The 20633-nt window shown below is 40.4% G+C and overlaps 1 protein-coding gene across 1 annotated transcript in view; it reads right to left on the reverse strand.

The window, feature by feature from the left end:
• Nucleotides 1-7275: 7275 nt before the first annotated feature.
• Nucleotides 7276-20633, reverse strand: part of LOC136162866 (immunoglobulin kappa light chain-like) — an 86605-nt gene continuing 73247 nt past the window's right edge. Inside the window, exons 3-4 of the mRNA XM_065927293.1 lie at nt 12299-12336; nt 7276-7795 (exon numbers count right to left, since the gene is read on the reverse strand). Of these exons, the coding sequence (XP_065783365.1) occupies nt 7473-7795; nt 12299-12336 (361 nt within the window). The 3' untranslated portion in view covers nt 7276-7472. The remainder of the gene's footprint in view (nt 7796-12298; nt 12337-20633) is intronic.

The raw sequence follows: 20633 nt of genomic DNA on the forward strand, positions 1-20633 counted from the left end.
AAAAAGAGGTCCACATCTATGGCATGGAGCTGGGCATCACCTATTTGGGAATAAAAATAATTGGACATCTTAAAAGCAGCATGTGGATTGCATATACACTAAGACACAGTTAAAAGAACCAAAACTTTCTGGTAGTTGGGAGTGGGTTTAGAATAATAATAAATATTTAGTGTCATAAGATTGGGATAGTCCAATGGCTAGCCCTCTACTTCCACCCACCACTCCTAAGCCACCAGTTCCACCCACCGCACCACCCCACGGACTCTGGGATGCATCATTTCCCCTCTGGGTTTGTATGATAAAAGACATTTGCATTATATTAAGACAAAGCTATGGATTGTGGATCCTGGAGTCTTTTTTTCTAGCTCTAATGTCTATATGCACATTAGAGTAACTTCAAAACTGTGCTGTAATTTTCTATTAGCTTTTTTTTTTTTTTTTTTTTAATAAGAAAAGAGTTTTCCAGAATTAAGCATGAGTCTTAGATTTGGTGCTAGCACATCCCACATCTCCATAGGTTCTTAAACAAGTTGATAATTAAATGTATCATTTGGATAAAATGAAAGAGAGAAAAGAGGATGAGTTAGGAAACAGTAACAACAACAACAAAAAACGATCAAGAAATGGATGGTGGAGAGAAAGAATTGGGGGACCAAAGGGGAGATAGAGGAGGAGAAAGCAGGAGCAGATGCTGATCGATGGAGGATGAGCAATGAAAGAGGAAAGGGAGAGAGGAAGTGAAGATAGATGCTTGTCTGTTTGTTGTTTTACACTGTACCTGGTCCAAGCACTGACAGTTCTAAGACCTAACTCTTTCATTGTGTCCCCCAACCTAGGAAGTCTCTTTGTATTTGCTTGAGACGCTGGACTTTAGTGAGCCCAGGTGGCTGCCAGGCCTCTTCTTCCCATAGAAGGTGCCATAGATCTACAGACTATTGGTTTTTGCAATTTCCCTAAACCATTTTCCTTTCTGATGCTGTCATTTCATGGGGCTGATTCAGCTTCCTTGTCCTATTAAACAGTAAGAGCATTAGTGATTTTCTGATGCTGACTCATCTGTACATATGGAAGTTTGCTGAGAACTGAACTCTCATCCCTGCTATCACCATTATGTTAGTTTGCTTGGGCTGCTATGACAAAGCATTTGTTGTTGTTCTTCAGTCCCTAAGTCATGCCCGACCCCATGGACTGTAACCCGCCAGACTCCTCTGTCCACGGGATTTCCTAGGCAAGAATACAGGAGTGGGTTGCCATTTCCTCCTCCAGGGAATCCTCCCGACTCAGGGACCAAACCCGTGTCTCCTGCGTTGGCTGTTGGATTCTCTACCATTGAGCCGCCAAGGAAGCCCAACAAAGTAATGGGTTGGCTAAATAGCTTCATAAGATGGTACCGGCAAACCAGAATGGACTTTTTGGCCTACCTGATACCATGAACTTGGTGACTTGAAACGACAAAAATTTATTCAGTTCTGGAGGCCAGAAGCCTGAAATTAAAGTGGTTCCTGCTTGAAGCTCTGACGCAGAAGCCACCACAAGCCTCTTTGCTAGATTTTCTGGCTCTCCAGAGATCCTTGGGGGGCTTTCTTGGTGGCTCAGCGGTAAAGAACCCGCCTGCAATGCAGGAGACATGGGTTGGATCCCTGGGTTGGGAAGATCCTCTGGAGCAGCACACAGCAACCCACTCTGTATTCTTGCCTGGAGAATCTTATGTACTGAGGAGCCTGGTGGGCTTCAGTCCGTACCATTGAAAAGAGTCTGGCATAGCTGAAGCGACTGAGCACACACGCACTCGCAGTGATCCTTGATGTGAATTACCTCGCAGTTGCTTTATTCCAATCTTTGCTTTCATCACCACATGACCTTTCCCCTGTGTCGCTGCATCTCTAATCTCTTTATAGAAGGACACTGGACATTGGATTTAGGGATCACCTTAATTCAAAGTGACCTCACTTTTTAAAAAAAAATTTATTTTGAAAAAATTAGAGATTAATAGGAAGTTACAAGGACAGAACATAGATGTCTGTGTACTCTTCACCAATTTCCCCCAGTGGTTACTTCTTACATAATTACAGCACAATATCAAACTCAGGAACGTGACATTGCTACAATGTGTATGTATCACGCTGTGTCATTTAATCACATGTCTGAAAGTGAAACTGTTAGTCATTCAGTTGTGCCTGACTCTTTGAGACCCCATGGACTATAGCCTGCCAGGCTCCTCTGTCCATGCGATTCTCCAGGCAAGAATACTGGAGCTTTTCCAGGGGATCTTCTTGACCCAGGGATCCAACCCATGTCTCCTGCATTGCAGGCAGATTCTTTACTGTCTGAGCCACCAGAGAAGTCCTATCACATTTCTAGATGTATATAACCACTACTGCAATCCAGAAATAGGATTATTCTCTTATCACCAATTTCTCCCCATATTTTTTAAATTTTTAATTAATGAATTAACTATTGGATGCACTGGGTCTTGGTTGCTGCATTTGGGCTTTCTCTAGTTGTAGTTGTGAATCTGGTTGTGGCGGTGCTACTCTTTAGTTGTGGAATGCAGGCTTCTGACTATGGTGCTTCTCTTGTTGCAGAGCACAGGCTCTATAGAGTGAGCTCGGGCTCTGTAGTTGTGATGCCCAGGCTTAGGTGCCTCACAGCATGTGGAATACTCCAGAGAAGGGATTGAACCTGAGTCCTCTGCATTGGCAGGTAGATTTTTAACCCCTAGACCACCAAGGATGCCCACCAAGGTCTCCCTTTATAATTACATTCAGTCTTCTTTTCCTCCACCATCCCTCACCCCTGGCAACCAGTAATCTGTTCTCCACCTCGATGGTATTATAATTTTAAGAGAACTGAGTGCTGAAGAATTGATGCTTTTGAACTGTGGTGTTGGAGAAGACTCTTGAGAGTCTCTTGGATTACAAGGAAATCAAACCAGTCAATCCTAAAGGAAATCAACTCTGAATATTCATTGGAAGGACTGATTCTGAAGCTCCAATACTTTGGCAACCTGCTGCAAAGAGCTTGATGAGCCAACTCATTAGAAAAGACCCTGATGCTAAAGATTGGGGGCAGGAGGAGACAGGGATGACAGAGACGAAATGGTTGAATGGCATCACTGACTCAGTGGACATGAGTTTAAGCAAACTTTGGGAGGTGGTGAAGAACAGGGAAGCCTGGTGTGCTGCAGTCCATGGGGTCACAAAGAGTCAGACATGACTGAGTGACTGAACAGCAACAACATCAGCAACAACAATAATTTTATGTAAAAGGAATCTTGTACTGTGTGACCTGTCGAGACTGGCTTTTTTTTTTTTCCCACTCAGTATAGCACCCCACTCCAGTACTCTTGCCTGGAAAATCCCATGGACGGAGGAGCCTGTTAGGCTGCAGTCCATGGGGTCGCTAAGAGTTGGACACGACTGAGCGACTTCACTTTCACTTTTCACTTTCATGCATTGGAGAAGGAAATGGCAACCCACTCCAGTATTCTTGGCTTGGAGCATCCCAGGGATGGGGGAGATTGGTGAGCTGCCATCTATGGGGTCGCACAGAGTCGGACATGACTGAAGTGACTTAGCAGTAGCAGCAGGATCATCCTAGTTGTTGCATATATATCAGTATTTTGTTTCTTTTTATTGTTACATGGTATTCATGAAATGGATATATCGCAATTTGTTCAGCCTATCATTGAGAGGCATGTTGAGGGATCTGCTGAGTCACCTTTTGAGTCATATATAGGGGGCCATGTTGGTGGTTTACAGTTTTTAGTTATTACATACAAAACTGTTATGAATAACTACAAACAGGTTTTTGTGTATGCATACTTTCTCATTTCTTGGGGATAAATGTTGTGGAATGCAATTGCTGGTGTATTTTGTTTAGTTTTTCAGGAAACCAGCAAACTATTTTCTAGTGTTGCCTGTATCATCTTACATTTCCACCAGCAATGGATGAAAGATCCAGTTTCAGGGCATCTTTACCAGCATTTCAGTATAATCTCACTTTAATTTGATTGTACAAGAACCCTATTCCCAAATGAGGTCACTTTTACAGGAATGGGAGCTGGAATTTGAACATATCTTTTTGTAGGATACAAGTCAACCCATAATACCTGTTTCTACTTCCTTGAGTCAAAGCAGGTCTGTCTTCAAAGTCTTGCTTTATGAAAAGACCCTTGCATGGTATCAGAGGTGCCATTGACTGTTGAGTTTTGCCTCCAGAGATGGATGAGAAAGTTTATGTCATTTGAAGGCACCTTACTGAGTCTTTCTGAACTTTGTTCAGCCCTCCAAAATTTCAGAGACTTGATAATAATAAATATTCTCAAGATGTACAATGTCAGTGTCATCTCCCTACCCTCTTTTCTCATGAGAGTCCTTTCCCACTTTCTCCAGTACAGACAAAGGAAGGGGAAAAAAATGGAAGAAAAACTGGATTATAAAGTTCTTGAGGGAAAGGACACCATCTTAGTTACTTGTGTACCTCTTTCAGGGTATCAGCTGAAAAAGGTGCTCAGTAAATGTTTGTTGGATGGATAAGTAGATGAGATGGGAGAGGCTAGGATGCCTGCACAGAAGTGGAGAAAGAGAGTCAAGGTTGGTTTTATATGTGGCCTCCTCCTGACCTCCCTGCTTCCCAAACACATAACTTTTCATTCATAGGATCCTAATATCTGGATCAGGTTAACTACATTCTTTTGCCCATAGTTGAACATCTGTTCCATTCCATTGCTGCTTATGTACGTATGCCTCTGATTTCCAAATGGAGAAGTTCCTGAGAAGGTAGCATTTGACTTTCTGACTTTCTGTTCTGTGCAGCACCCTAAGCTCCGGAAGGCAGAATTGTATAGGTGTCAAGAGAGCAGAATTAAGCAGGTGGGGATTTGATCCTTGGCCCACCATTTACTATCTGTGTGGCTTTGACCTATTACTTATTCCTTTTAACGTCTCTTACCTGTAAATTGGGTATAAGATATTTATGTGAGCTTATCTTGAAGTATAATGCATATACAGAATTGTGCACAGATTATAATTTCACAGCTCAATACATTTTCACAAAATGGCATGCTTCACATTACCAAGAATATAAGAAGCCCCGTCTTATATTCTCTTAGGCACTATCTCAGCCCAAAGTAATTCCTATCCCAATTTATAATTGTATTTTTCCTGGTTTTGAACTCTTCATAGATGAAAATATAGGGCATATCTTTTGTGTTTGGTTTCTTTTGCTGATTGTCATACTTATGAGAGTCATCTATATTGTTTGGTATAGTTATAGTTTAATATACAAGCATGCTACAATTTAGTGACTCCTTCTACTGTTGGTGGACATTTAGGTTATTTCTAGTTTGGGGTTTTTATGAATGAAGATGCTCTGAAAAATTCTTCCATAAGTTTTTTTGGTGGGCAGGGACATGTTCATTCAAGCGCAGGATTGGTAGGTATTAGGGTATGAATATCTCTCAGCTATATAGAAACTGACTTACACTTTAATAAACATTTTGTGGTTTGACTGTGTTTTCTGGTAGCTCAGATGGTAAAGAATCCACCTGCAACGCAGGAGACCCCAATTGGATTCCTGGGTCAGGAAGATCCACTGGAGAAGAGATAGGCTACCCACTCCTGTATTCTCGGGCTTCCCTGGTGGCTCAGCTGATAAAGAAACCACCTGCAATGCGGGAGGCATGGATTCTATCCCTGGGTTGGGAAGATCTCCTGGAGAAGGGAATGGCTATCCACTCTAGTATTCTGGCCTGGAGAATCCCATGGACTGTAATGGGGTCACAGAGAATCGGACACCACTGAGCAACGTTCACGTTCTTTCACTTTAACTGTGTAGTGTAGTAAAAATTAAATTAGGTTGTGGAAACATTTAATGTGGTCTTTGGCCGATGAATGAGTGAGTGAGTGAAGTCGCTCAGTCGTGTCCGACTCTTTGCGACCCTGTGGGCTGTAGCCCACCAGGCTTCTCCGTACATGGGATTCTCCAGGCAAGAATACTGGAGTGGGTTGCCAGTTCCTTTTCCAGGGGATCTTCCTGACCCAGGGATCGAACCCAGGTCTCCCACATTGCAGGCAGATGCTTTAACCTCTGAGTGACCAGGGAAGCCCTCTTTGGCCGATAGGAGGCCCTCAATATGTATTGTATTTAAAATGTAATGAAGGCATCGTATTCCCTTAAGTCAAAGTGCCATAATGGACTTAAATATTTCCCTATTGCTTCTTCATCCACATTATTATCATTGTTTTGTCACAATGAATGACTCTGTTTCTAGCCATTCCCTTCTTTTGAAAGATTTTCTGTTGGTAAATTGGATTAAACTGGATCAAAGAATATGTGATCATAAGAACCATTACCCTGAAAAGGGCTCTGAAGCCTGCTGAGAAGGGGAAATCAAAGAGGCACTAGTCTCAATCCCAATGACATATATAACTAAAGAAAACTTATTGTAAAGCCCAGGAAACTATTCTATACCCTGTGATGACCTGTATGGGAACAAAGTCTAAAAAAGAGTGCATATATGCATATGGACAATTGAATTACTTTGCTGTATACCTGAAACTAACACAACACTGTAAATCAACTATATTTCAATAATAAAAAAAAAAGAAGCAAGCCTCTCATAGCATGGCCCAGGAGAGGGCTATGAATACAGATGGCTTATGGGTTTCATGAAAGAGTGTCTTGTAGCTAAAGTAGGGTAGACTAGAATGGAGGCTGATGATTTTTATAAATGATGGTATGGTTTTTATCAACTCAATATTTAATTCCTTAGAAGATAAACTGGATCATTAGAAAAACAGTGTTTAAAAATCTTTAATCAAGGAACTTCCCTGGTGCTCCAGTGGTTGAGAATCTGCTTGCCAATGCAGCAGACTTGGGTTTCATCCTTGGTCTGTGAAGATTTCACATGCTGTGGCTGGGCAACTACTGAGCCCATGTGCTGCAGCTACTGAAGCTCACATGCTCTAGAACCCATGCTCCACGGCAAGAGAAATCACCTCAGTGAGAAGCCCCTTCACTGCAGCTAGAGAGTAGTCCCTGCTCATTGCAACTAGAGAAACTCCGTGCAGCAACGAAGACCTAGTGCGTGCATGTGTGCTAAGTCCCTTCAGTTGAGTCCAACTCTTTGTGTCCATGGGATCCTCCAGGCAAGTACACTGGAGTGGGTAGACCCAGTGCAGCAGTGCCCCCCCCCCACCAAAAAAAAAAAAAAAGTTAAAAAACAAAACAAAATAAAAACCCTTAAATCAGAAAGGAGAGAGAAATCACAGGTGCAAAGATTTACTTTATTTATTCATTGTCCCCCCAACATTAGCATGATTAAAGCCAAAGAGGGGGAGGGGAATGAGGTGGGGAGATGGGTCAGAGGATTGCATTAGGGGTTGATCTGTGGGAAAAGGGCCTGAGGAGGGTTGAGGGGCTGGGACCGAATCAGCCCAGGTGACTGGGGAGCCTGTAGACCTCTTGCTCTAACATTCGTTCTTATTGAAGCTCTTGACGAGGGCGGTACTCAGGCTCTTGTGGCTGACCTCGCACGCATAGATGGTATGGCTTAGGTACTCTGAACTGGGCAGTGTCAGGGTGCTGCTGAGGCTGTAGGTGCTTTTCTTGCTGTCCTGGTCTGTGAAACTGTTCTGGAAGTTGCTGCTCTGGGTAACCCCATCCACTTTCCACTTGACATTGATATCTTTGGGGTAGAAATCATTCACCAAGCACACGACAGAGACAGTATCAGTCGTCAGCTGCTCGTCAGATGGTTTGAAGAGGAAGATGGATGGCTGAGCATCAGACCCTGAGGACGGAAGAACAGAGAAGGGTGTTTAAGTAACAGTGAAGTTCTCTACTGGGGTGCACTGTCTGGGGGTGACCTTAGAAATGCAAAAGACAGATGTGCAGAGAGCTGCATGCTTTTTTTTTGTAGTATCCAAGCGCCACCCAGGGAAGTCAGGAAGCAAATTCACAATTGCCATGATTTTGAGTTTTTCCTTAGCCCCTATTCCTTAAGAAAGCTCTGAATTTTTTGTACTCTTTGCAGCCATTGTAAGGCTGCAAAATAATATGAATTTTAGAAAAAAAATGAAGTGAAATATGCCATGAACATACTCTTCTTTGGGTCAATTCTTGATAGCTTTAAACATTCTCTCCTGCATTAAAATATTAAATAATTAGCATATTTGATATAGAAATTCTTGTAAGTCCTTATATCTTCCAGGGGATCATCTCAACCCAGGGATCAAACCCAGGTCTCCCACATTGCAGCCAGATTCTTTACTGGCTGAGCTACCACGGAAGCCCTATCAACTTTTTAATGGAGTTTAAAAATTCATTAAAAAGTTTTTAAAAATTCCTAAATAATTTTAGAACAGTTTAAAATACTTAAATAGTTTAAGCAGTTTGAAAAGAGTTTTAAGCTTTCTGACCTTATCTTTCTTTCCTTCATCTGTATTCCCTGCCTCCTACAAGGGAAACTAGTGCAAGAGGCCAATAAACAAAACCACTTCATCAGACCCTCCTGAAGTGAGAACAGATCTAACAAGATCACTTCCCCCTTGCCTCTCCTAGTCCTATGCAGTGATGTCAGGCTGTCTTCCACTTCCTGGGTTTCCTTTGGGCATGTTGGGGTAAGACCCACCCTGCATGGGTGAGCCCCAAACTCTGAGTCTGGGTCCAAGAGTGTATGTGTGGGTGTCAACCCCTTCACCCTCTGTGATCAGGCCAGCAACTCTCCCACTCCTTGCAAAAGGCCTCAAAAGGAGACCCCCAGCCCTGGCCTTATGACTGTCGCCATATGGGGCAAGTCTCAGGCAGACTCGCAGGGTCAACTGTAACTTCAGCCACCTGCCCAGGAGAAACTGATGAACTTCACTTCTGACTGTGAGCAGCTGCCAGATGGCCTGCTAGAAATCCCCTTGGTAGGCCTTTGAGTTCTTGAATGGGAGAGCGTGAATTAAATAACAAATTAAGAATTCTTTCCTGGGAGAAGTCACAGATAAGTGAACAGATTTTATAAAGCTATAAACCTCCATGTTAACCAAGCAGTTCAATATCAGATACTTAATTTTTAATGTTTTGATATTTTCCTTTCTTTTACCCTTTGTATTATTATTTTTTTCAGAGACTTTTATAAAATAGCCTATGCAGTAAAATAAGATGAATTCTAGAAAAAAAAGGAGATGAAATATCCTATGAAGATGCTCCTATTTGGGTCAATCCTTGGTGGCTTTAAACATTCTATCCTGCATTAAAATATTAAACAATTATCATATTTGACATGGAAATTTTTGTAAGACCTCGTACTAACTTTTTAATAGAATTTAAAATTCATGGACAGATTTTTAAAAGGCCCTAAATTATTTTAGAACAGCTTAAAATACTTGCATAGTTTAAACAGTTTGAAAAGGGTTTTTAAATGGCCCTAAAATAGTCCTGTATTTTGCAAACCAAAAATAATCTTTTTCAAGTACCACTTTTGAAATTAGTCAGAGTAAACAACAATGACAATAACAAATTTTAAAATGATTTTAAAGAGTAAAACACCCAGATTAAAAATTTTCTATCATGGAATGAGGGGGCTGGAAAATACTTTTCTATTTTTTATTTATTTATATTATTATTATTATTTTTTTACTTTTTTTTAACTTTTCTATTTTTTATGAAAAATTTATAAAAATGCCATTGAGTTTTTATCAATGGCATTTATATACATTTAGATATTTTGTACACCTGAAATATAATCTTACTGAAACCATTACATTTCTGAAAATTAAAACCATCACAAATTTATCTTATTTTTTTCCAGCAATATACCTATAATGATATTTAGTTTGAACTTTTAACTCAATAAAAGTTAACTGATCAAAGCCTGAATGGCCAGATTGCTAGTCTTCAGTTAGATTTTTGCCCTAAAAGAGTTATATGTATATAGAGAAAATTATATGTATGTATAAATATATAATATTAACTTTTATATATATTTCATTTTGATTGAACATTTATTACTTAAATATATTTGATGAGAGGATATTTAAATAATTATAGATCACTGAAAAAATAACTAAGTTCTTTATAAACCCCTACTGGAAATTTTTATTAAGCAGATACAATAATATAAATTTTATTTTGGGAATTGCTGATAAAAATCAGGCTTCTCCCTATTTTCCCCATGTTAGCTGGTGTCCATCACATTTCTGTTCTCCACTGTTAGCGACATGATTCGTATCACTGTGTCGGGAAAGCGGGCCATAACACAGCTGAAGGGGCGATCATGGGGTTGGCCATGCCTTTCGCGGCCTTTAGTGGCCAGGTGAGCGGCCACTATAGCCCAAGGGCCTGGCCACCAACATCGTTCAATCACGAAAGAAGACCACCCTGAAGTCTAAAGACAGCCGCGAGGTCTATAGACCACGTTAGCAGAGCCACGGCCTCCACAGCGGTACAAAGACACCACCAAGTAATAACAAAAATCATACTCATTAAAATATTTCCTATCTTTTTAATGCCCGTGGGCATCTAAAAAGTGCAATTATTTTATTTTCCTTCACTTAAACAAATTTCTTCAAAGCTGAGCTTTTGGGAACAACCCTCTTTCCTTCATTTATAAGAAGAGATGTATTTATACATTTCCAGTATTGTTTAATAAAGAAATTTGTTTTTTTTTTTTAAAGAGTAATCTGTCAAGGTATAGATCCCCTATAGCATTTCTGAATATTGACAGTTTATCACTCATTTTAGACTCTAAAAATAACACTGCTGCTGATTCTCAATCAAGCAGAAACTTTAACATAGAGAAGTATATTTTTCTAATGTCTTACTGATTTTTTAGTGCATTCCATTAATTTTTATTAGTATAAAATAATTTATCAGATAGAGAGAGAAGACAAACACATTTCTCTACTTTTCTGTTTTGTACATCTAGCAAAAATCAGTACAATATTTGGCAAATCTCAATGAAAATTAATTCACTTTGGCTCTTTAGAGCTGCAAAGATACCTTTTAAAGGAGATATTTGAAAATTTTTAATATCCTATCCCAGGGACATTCTACAAATCTTAAGATGTAAAAAATTTAAGTCTCTCTTCTGATTTTTTAAAAGCTAAACATCTTTTCTTTGAAAAAGTGTCCTTTTTCATCGACACTTATTTTTTTCCCCTTTGAGTCATTTGGTTTAGATTAATCTTTTTTGTCTACAAATCCAGTTTTGGAGCTGAGTTTAACTTTTCAAACTGATAATAAATCTGAAATACTCTCATTTACCCATCTCTACAAAACTCATATTTAAGCCTCTAAAAGTCCATATTGGCATTTAGACCCACATTTCAGAAGGTAATAGAGAAAAATTATTTACGTCTAATCTCCAAACGTGTCCCTTGGCCAAAGATGATCCACAGATTTAACTTACTTTCCTCTCAACAAAAACCGCTTTTCACTGCTAATCTCTTTCAATGGTCAGATACAGAAAAAATCTGGCCATTTAGGTGCCACATTAACGAACTAGCTCTTTGCTTTCCTTGAGACAAACTGATTTCCAGCCCCCGACTCATCTGATTTTTCAGAAGAATCCCATTCTCTTCAAAACTGACCTCAACTCATATCCCAAGCATTAAAATCCCCAAATTTCACAGCTCTATAAGAAAAAGGAGTTGAAAAGTGCACTTACGTTTGATTTCCACCTTGGTCCCGCTGCTGAACGTAATTCACAGTGATGTCCCTGACATATCCCCCTTAATAAAAACCTCCTTCTGAAGCCAATCACAGGAAAAAGCCCAATCCACAGAAAAATCCAGCCATTTCTCTGCCTTTCTCTCCACAAACCCTAATCTCCTTACAAATTCAACGATTTGGCTGTCTTTTCAGCTTAAAAATTGACTGCCTTCTGACTTTCTGTCTTTTACTTTTTGGGTCACCAGACATGGCTCATGTAACTAAAATGTCACAAATTTGCACAACTGATACAAGAGGACAAAAGTCTCACAAACAACTGAAAAAAAAATGTACTCAGGTTTGATCTCCACTCTGGTCCCTGGGCCGAAAGTGAACCACAGTGATTCCCCCTAATTTCCGCTTGTACAAATACCTACCCTGAAGGGGCATCAAGCCCCCTTCCCCAATTACATTAAAATTAATCTTAAATTTACCATCAGCTAGCCTCCTATGGAAGAATTTCCCTTCCCCTCCTCTGTACCTAACCTGGGAATGAAATTTGTTTTAGCCCTGACACTGAATTAATGGCAAAAAGGAACAAAAAGTAAACCAATTAGACAGAAACAGCAAAGGATTAGCTGAAAACAATACTCACTTTTGATCTCTAGCTTGGTTCCTGCGCCGAAAGTATTTACACAACGGTTCCTCTTAACCTTGTTCCTATACAAAAACCCTTTCCCTTCCTGACCATTGAGCAAAGCTCTGTTTCAGAACAGACCCTTTGCTCACCAATACATTTCTGAAACTATCACTCAGGCAAGTTATTCCCACCCAGAGACTGACTGGTTCTTCATAGAAAATGTGCAGTCAGTTCTCCTGTTTGATTACAGATGAACTGTAATGGATGGCAGAGTCTGGTTTCATAGAGTCAATGTACAGATCATTTCAGAGACAGACAACTGAGAAAGGAAAGTTTGGATTTTACTCACGCTTGATTTCCAGCTTGGTTCCTTGACCAAACGTCTGCCACAGTGATAGCTGTACATTATCTCGCTGTATAAAAACCCTTCTCACTAAAGGGGAACAGAGCCTTGCGTCAAGCCGCTGAAGCTTAACTCCCATCTCAAGCAGGTGTGGAGGCCCTGGGGCTTCTCTGATAGAGAATGTTTGTCATTCTTACGTGAATTCTAAAATCCTAGATGATTTATTTGTGTCTATGGCCTAAATAAATCGTCCCATATGTTAGTGATCTTCCACGTCTGGACTGCTGCTTACCTATTTACTGGAAAGCAGATTGAATATAAATTAGAAAGAAAGATAAGCTCATTTAAAAAAACAGTATACTTTTAGACAGTTGAAGCATAGTTGATTTACAGTGTTGTGTTAGATACATCAAAGTGATTCAGTTATATACACACACATATATATTATTTTTAACATTCTTTTCCATTATACACTATTACAAGGTATTCCAGTAGTCATGTATGGATGTGAGAGTTGGACTATAAAGAAAGCTGAGTGCTGAAGAACAGATGCTTTTGAACTGTGGTGTTGGAGAAAACTCTTGAGAGTCCTTTTGACTGCAAGGAGATCAAACCAATCCATCCTAAAGGAGATCAGTCCTGAATGTTCAATGGAAGGACTGATGTTGAAGCTGAAACTCCAATACTTTGGCCCCCTAATGGGAAGAGCTGACTCATTTGAAAAGACCCTGATGCTGGGAAAGATTGAAGGCAGGAGGAGAAGGGGATGACAGAGGATGAAATGATTGGATGGCATCATCGACTCAATGGACATGAGTCTGAGAAAACTCTGGGTGTTGGTGATGGACAGTGAGGCCTGGTGTGCTGCAGTTCATGGGGTCGCAAAGAGTTGGACATGACTGAGTGACTAAACTGAACTGAACTGATTGAATGTATTTCCCTGTGCTATATATAGTAGGACCTTTTTGTTTATCTCTTTAATATTGTATATCTGTTAATCCCAAGCTCCTAATTTATCTCTCCCCCATCTTTCCCCTTTGGTAACCATAAATTTGTTTTCTATGTCTGTCTATTTCTGTTTTGTAAATAATTTCATTTAAAAACTGTACTTCTTTATACCTTCTCCTGGGGTGAGGGGGGTTGGGGCTTGCACATGACAAATCTCATTCAATGTCATTATGATACTTCTTAGCTTTTCTCAGTTAATAATACTGAAATAATGTTTTTTCTATTTGAACCTCTCTTTTGCCACCATGTCATTTAAAAAAAAGACTAAATGTATTAATATATCAAACCAAGGCCCATGTCTTATTCTGAAATATATTTTGGAGTGAAGCTGTAGATGGCCCATGAAAGAAAAACAAATATCAAAAGAGTAGAAAAGTAGACTTTACTTGGTTAGTTGTCTGTTGTCACAGGACAGGTAGAGCTGGAGGGGTACCCACCATGCCACAATGAGCTGAACCAGGTGTATGCTGTCTTTGGGGCTGCTACAGAATTGTGGCAGGCCTTGATGTTTCCATAGTAACTCCACCAAGGGCTCTGAAGACCTCATTTTGCTGTGAGTCCAGCTCTACTTATTCCAGTCCTGTTTCTCTTTTAACTTTCCATTCCCACTTCAGCATACTAAAGTCCTTACTGTTCTCCTGAGACCTCCAGCTTCTACATAGCTCCCCCTCTTCTTGGAAACATTTTTGTTCACCTGCCTTAACTTGTGAACAACCAATTGTCATTCAAGACTCAATTTAAGAGAGACTTTCTTTGGATTCAGTTCAGTTCAGTTCAGTCACTCAGTCGTGTCCAAATCTTTGTGACCCCATGAATCACAGCAGGCCAGGCCTCTCTGTCCATCACCAACTCCCAGAGTTTACTCAAACTCATGTCCATCCAGTCAGTGATGCCATCCAGCAATCTCATCCTCTGTCATCCCCTTTTCTTCCTGCCTTCCAACTTTCCCAGCATGAGGGTCTTTTCAGTGAGTCAGCTCTTCCCATCAGGTGGCCAAAGTATTGGAGTTTCAGCTTCAGCATCAGCCCTGTCAATGAACACCCAGGACTGATCTCCTTTAGGATGGACTGGTTGCATCTCCTTGCAGTCCAAGGGACTCTCGAGAGTCTTCTCCAACACCACAGTTCAAAAGCATCAATTTTTTGGCGCTCAGCTTTCTTCACAGTCCAACTCTCACATCCAAACATGACCACTGGAAAAACCATAGCCTTGACTAGACAGACCTTTGTTGGCAATGTCTCTTCTTTTTAATATACTATCTAGGTTGGTCATAACTTTCCTTCCAAGGAGTAAGCGTCTTTTAATTTCATGGCTGCAATCACCATCGACAGTGACTTTGAAGCCTAAAAAAATAAAGCCTGACACTGTTTCCACTGTTTCCCCATCTATTTGCCATGAAGTGATGGGACCAGATGCCATGATCTTAGTTTTCTGAGTGTTGAACTTTAAGCCAACTTTTTCACTCTCCTCTTTCACCTTCATCAAGAGGCTTCCTCTTCACTTTCTGCCATAAGGGTGGTATCATCTGCATATCTGAGGTTATTGATATTTCTCCAGCAATCTTGATTCCAGCTTGTGCTTCTTCCAGTCCAGTGTTTCTCATGATGTCCTCTGCATATAAGTTAAACAAGCAGGGTGACAATATACAGCCTTGACGTACTCTTTTTCCTATTTGGAACCAGTCTGTTGGTCCATGTCCAGTTCTAACTGTTGCTTCTTGACCTGCATACAGGTTTCTCAAGAGGCAGGTCAGGTGGTCTGGTGTTCCCATCTCTTGAAGAATTTTCCACAGTTTATTGTGATCCACACAGTCAAAGACGTTGGCATAGTCAATAAAGCAGAAATAGATGTTTTTTTCTGGAACTCTCTTGCTTTTTCAGTGATCCAGTGGATGTTGGCAATTTGATCTCTGGTTCCTCTGTCTTTTCTAAAACCAGCTTGAACATCTGGGAGTTCACGGTTCACGTATTGCTAAAGCCTGGCTTGAAGAATTTTGAGCATTACTTTACTAGCGTGTAAGATGAGTGCAATTGTGCGGTAGTTTGAGCATTCTTTGGGATTGCCTCTCTTTGGGATTATCTCCCAGCAAACAACTCAATGTTGTAGAGGACAGACGCATGTCACTGAGCCTGTAACACCTAGTTGTCCTTATCTGCAGTTAGAGTCTTTCTGTCCTACTGGATTGTAAGCTGTTTGATGTTTCATTGCCTTATATTTGGAAGGTCTAGTCTAGTATCTTCACTTGGTAAATGCTCAACAGACATTTGCAGAATGAATGAAAACAACAAAACAAAGAGACAAAAACAAACAAAAAACATAAATAGTTGAAAAATCAAGACTAGATCAGGGCCGATAAATTACAAAGGACCAAGGGTTAGTACTGACTATGGTAATAGTAAGTTTTACAAAAGAAATTGTAATAGTAATTCTGAAGTAAGCTCAATACTATATACAAGACTGCACATGAAATGTTGCTTAAAAAGTAAAAAAAAAGAAGTTGTGGTAGGCATATACAGTGGAATATTACTCATCCATAAAAAGGAACAAAATTGGATTATTTGGAGTAATGTGGATGAACCTGGAGTATGTAATACAGAGTGAAGTAAGTCAGAAAGAGAAAAATATATATTAATGCATATATATGAAATCTAGAAAAGCGGTACTGATAAATCTATTTGCAAGAAGAAATAGAGATGTAGACATAGAGAATGAACTTGTGGATGCAGCAGGGGAAGGAGAGGATGGGATGAACTGAGAGAGGAGCATTGACATATATTGTGTGTAAAATAAATATTAAGAGCTAGTGGGAGACTGCTGCATAGCACAGGGAGCTGTTTGGTGCTTAAGGGTGACCTAGAGGGATGGGATGGTGGGGGGAAAGGGAGGCCCAAGAGGGAGGGAATATATGTATGCTTAGAGCTGATTCACTTATAGCTTACAGTAACTAACACAACGTTGTAAAGCAATTATCCTCCAATTAGAAAAAAAGGTAAAAGAAGAGAAAATAACTGACGTCTTCATCATAAACTAAATATGACTGAGCTTTGCAATGGAGCACAAAACAGCCAATAAGAGGATAAAGTAGGTTTCTGCATAGTCACGAAGAAGGTGATTGCAAAGATATAGGCTGAATGGTATGTATTGTATGATACTATGATCCCATTTTAATTGAATATGTATGGATATGAATAGAGGCTAATTGCAGAAGGAAGTACAATCAACTCTGCTCAGTAATTGTCTCCTAAAAAATTGATTACAGTAGTTGTGGAAGAAAGGGGAGCCATGTCTTCTCTTTCTACTGTACTATTGTAGATTATTTGATTTTTAAAAATTATGGGAATATATTCATTTTTTTATTTTCAGAAACACTAAGGCTGTACCAATTTTGATACTTTGACATCATCAAGTAGAATTCTCTATAGTCATGTGCAATTGTAAATATAATTTTTAAATTATATATACATGTTTAATTTTTCTTTGTCATTCAAATACTGTTTTAATAATCTTTAAATTAAGAGTGCAAAAAAGGTAGGAGTTTTCCTGTTCTGTATAGGAGATATTGTTTTACCAATGTAGGACTGAAAAATGTATGTTCCTAAGTGAGTGTGATGTGGGGGCTGAAAAATGTATGTTCCTAAGTGAGTAAATAGGAGATTGAAAGTGAAGCATGTAAGTAAATAACTATTAAAAGTAGAATTTGCTACTAATAAAAGATGCTTATTATAAGAACTGTTGTGCAAAAGCTAGTTTTTTTTGACTACACACAGTAGGATCAATAGGAATGGTTGTTGTGATGTTTGCTGTAACATCACATGGATCACCGAAAAGTGGCTGAGAACCTTAATGTGTATGTGGTTTATTATTTGAAGGCAAAGGATGTCTGAGAAGCATCTGTGAGGACCTCCCATTCTACAGAGTGTCCAGGATGGGCCTTGATAAGATTGATTTACTAAGGAAAAATAGTCAATAAACTAGTCTGAGGGGTTCTTAGATTTATGCATGAGTGATGGAAACAGAAAATTTAGGGGAGCATTCCAAAAATCTCTTCACTAAAGCTGCTTTCCATGTGGCTGCCAACAAAGACAGATTCTTAGAAAAAATTCTCAACAGCTCATGGCGTGTGTGTGCTCAGCGGCTCAGTCGTGTTTGACTCTTTGCAGCCACATAGCCCACCAGGCTCATCTGTCCTAGGGAGAGAAAGAAAAAACAAAAGAGAGAAAGACAAAGTACATGTGTATAAGTCATCCTGAAAACTGTTGAGAAGTTTTCTGATCAGTGTTCTCAGGTCTAGCATTTCAAGAAACACTTTTTTCTTTTTTTAATTTGACACAAGTAACCAGCCTATTTGAAAGGTCTGTCTCCTATCACTACCATACAGAAAGTCACCCAACGTGTCGGACACATAGTGACACAATTTTGCAAAGTTTGAGGACTGAGGGCTTCCCTACCTGGCTCCTGAATGTTTGCATCTGAGAATCCATCCAGAAGTCTGTGGTTCAAAATTTTTTCCAGCTCATCATTCACAGTAAAGTCCAAAGTAGGTGTGGTTCTTTGGACTTCAGCTTGATTCCTTCCTCCTTAGGATTATAGTGTCTGTCCTTTGTACTAGACTTAAGCTGATATTTCAAAAGGTGAGGAGGAAATTCTTGAGCCACATTCTGTGGTGATCAGAACCTGATCATTTGCTGTTCTCTGGGCTAGAGTGCTGCAAATGGACATCTGACTTGAATCCCCAAGGGGCAAGGATGGCCCCCATTTGCCCGGAAGGAGGGAGAGAGAGGAGTTCACTTGAGAACTCACTGCTTCTTTGCTGCTTTGGGGCTGTGTCTATTTCCATCCATTTCTGAAGAAAGACATCCTGAGAGAAGCAAAGTCCTTTGTCCAACCACGTGCAAACACAAGCTGTACTTCTGACTTGAAATTCTGGTCCTGCTTTGGAAAATGTAGACACTCATCTTGTTTCTGGGCCTTCCCAGGTGGCGCTAGTGGTTAAAGGATCCGACTGCTGGTGCAGGAGATGCAAGAGACTCAGGTTCAGTCCCTGGGGCAGGAAGATCCCCTGAAAGAGGAAATGACAACCCACTCCAGTATTCTTGCCTGGGAAATTCAATGGACAAGGAGCCTGGCAGGCTACAGCCCATAGAGTTGCAAAGAGTCAGACACCACTGAGTGCCTGAACATGCACACAAACACACACATCTTGTTTCCACAAAGACATGAAGGCTGCAGGTGTTTTGTTCTGTTTTTTTGTTTTTTTTTTTGTTTTTTTTACTTTCTAGAGTGAAAGAGAAAACAGTAGCAACATACCAGGGCTTATGAACCCTTGGAGAAGCTCTGACAATGAGGTTTACATATTGAATGTTGTGGTTTCCAGTTGGTTTTACACTAGTGATGAACCTTTCAAGCTCTACCCTGGAGTCCCCCGGCCCCTTGTCTGTCTACTTGGCATGCAGTCTTGTGTCCCCCTCACCCTACTGCACAGAAACCCATCGCAGACAACTACTGTGATTGAGCCAGCTCTGCGTGCAGCCATGGAGTCCCTGAATTCAGGCTTGGTTCCTCACATTTTTGCTTTTGTTGTCAAAATCTTCAAATCCTTCATGAACACTCTACTCTGCTTTTTGCTGACTCAGGACCACTTAGTGAGAGGCCCCTCCCACCCCTCTGACCACTCCCTCCTTCCTCCTCTTCCCAGTCTTGCTCATCTTGACTAAGAACCTGGGCTCTGGATCTTTTCTGCCCACTGACCCGCATTGCCTCCTTCCCTTGATATGAATATATGAATGTCCTGATTCCATTTCAAAAGGATTTCAGTCTCACTCTACTTTCTAATTCCACCCCCCCCCCCCCATTCTGTTCAGCTCCAGGGGTCAGTCAAGTTGCTTACCACACAACCTAATATTCTGCTGCTGCTATCTCTGCCCTGTTCTTCCTGTACTTGTGGGTTTCTTTCTTTTTTCTGATTGTACCACAAAACTTGTGGATTTCAGTTCCTTGATCAAGGATTGACCCCGGGGCCCTTGGCAATGAGAATGTGGAGTCCTAACCACTGCACTGCCAGGGAATTTGCTTTGGGTTTATTTCTTTAAAAAATTATTTTTGCAATTTAGGTTTTTTAAAAAAAATGTGCTTATTTATTTAAAATTTATTTATTTATTTGGCTGCTCTGGGTCTTAGTCAAGGCACACAAAATCTTCTTCATTGCAGCCTGCAAGGTCTTCAGTTTCAGCACGAGGGATCTTTAGTTGTGGCATGTGGGATCTAGTTCCTTGACCAGGGATGGAACCCAGGTCCCCTGCATTGGGAACATGGATTCTTAGCCCCTGGACCACCAGGGAAGTTCCATGATTTTGTTACTAAACAAGGGGGAAGTATTGTGATTGAATGTGTGAGTTTAATCCCTCTTCTTAAACTAGATTTTTCTTAAATTGGCTTCTTTGGTTTCTAAGTGGGGTTAAACTAGGCTTGTTCTTGGCTCTTATTCCCGTGTTGCTGTTCAGTCGCTCAGTCATGTCCAACTCTTTGCGACCCCATGCACTGCATGCCAGGCTTCCCTGTCCTTCACCATCTCCTGAAGCTTGCTCAAACTCATGTCCATTGGATCAGTGATGCCATCCAACCATCTCACCCTCTGTCGTCCCCTTCTCCTCCTGCCTTCAATCTTTCCCAGCATGAGGGTCTTTTCAAATGAGTTAGTTCTTCACATCAGATGGCCAAAGTATTGGAGCTTCAGCTTCAGCAGGAGGCTTTCCAATGAATATTCAGGGTTGATTTCCTTTAGGATTGACTGGTCAATCTCCTTGCAGTTCAAGGGACTCTGAAGAGTCTCCTCCAACATCACAGTTCAAAAGTATCAATTCTTCAGTGCTCAGCCTTCTATATGGTCCAATCTCATATCCGTACATGACTACTGGAAAAACCAGAGCTTTGACCAGACCTGTCAGCAAAGTAATGTCTCTGTTTTATACTGTGCTGTCTAGGTTTGTCATAGCTTTTCTT

The sequence above is a fragment of the Muntiacus reevesi genome, chromosome 3 (genome assembly GCF_963930625.1).
Source record: "Muntiacus reevesi chromosome 3, mMunRee1.1, whole genome shotgun sequence".
Taxonomy (NCBI): domain Eukaryota; kingdom Metazoa; phylum Chordata; class Mammalia; order Artiodactyla; family Cervidae; genus Muntiacus; species Muntiacus reevesi.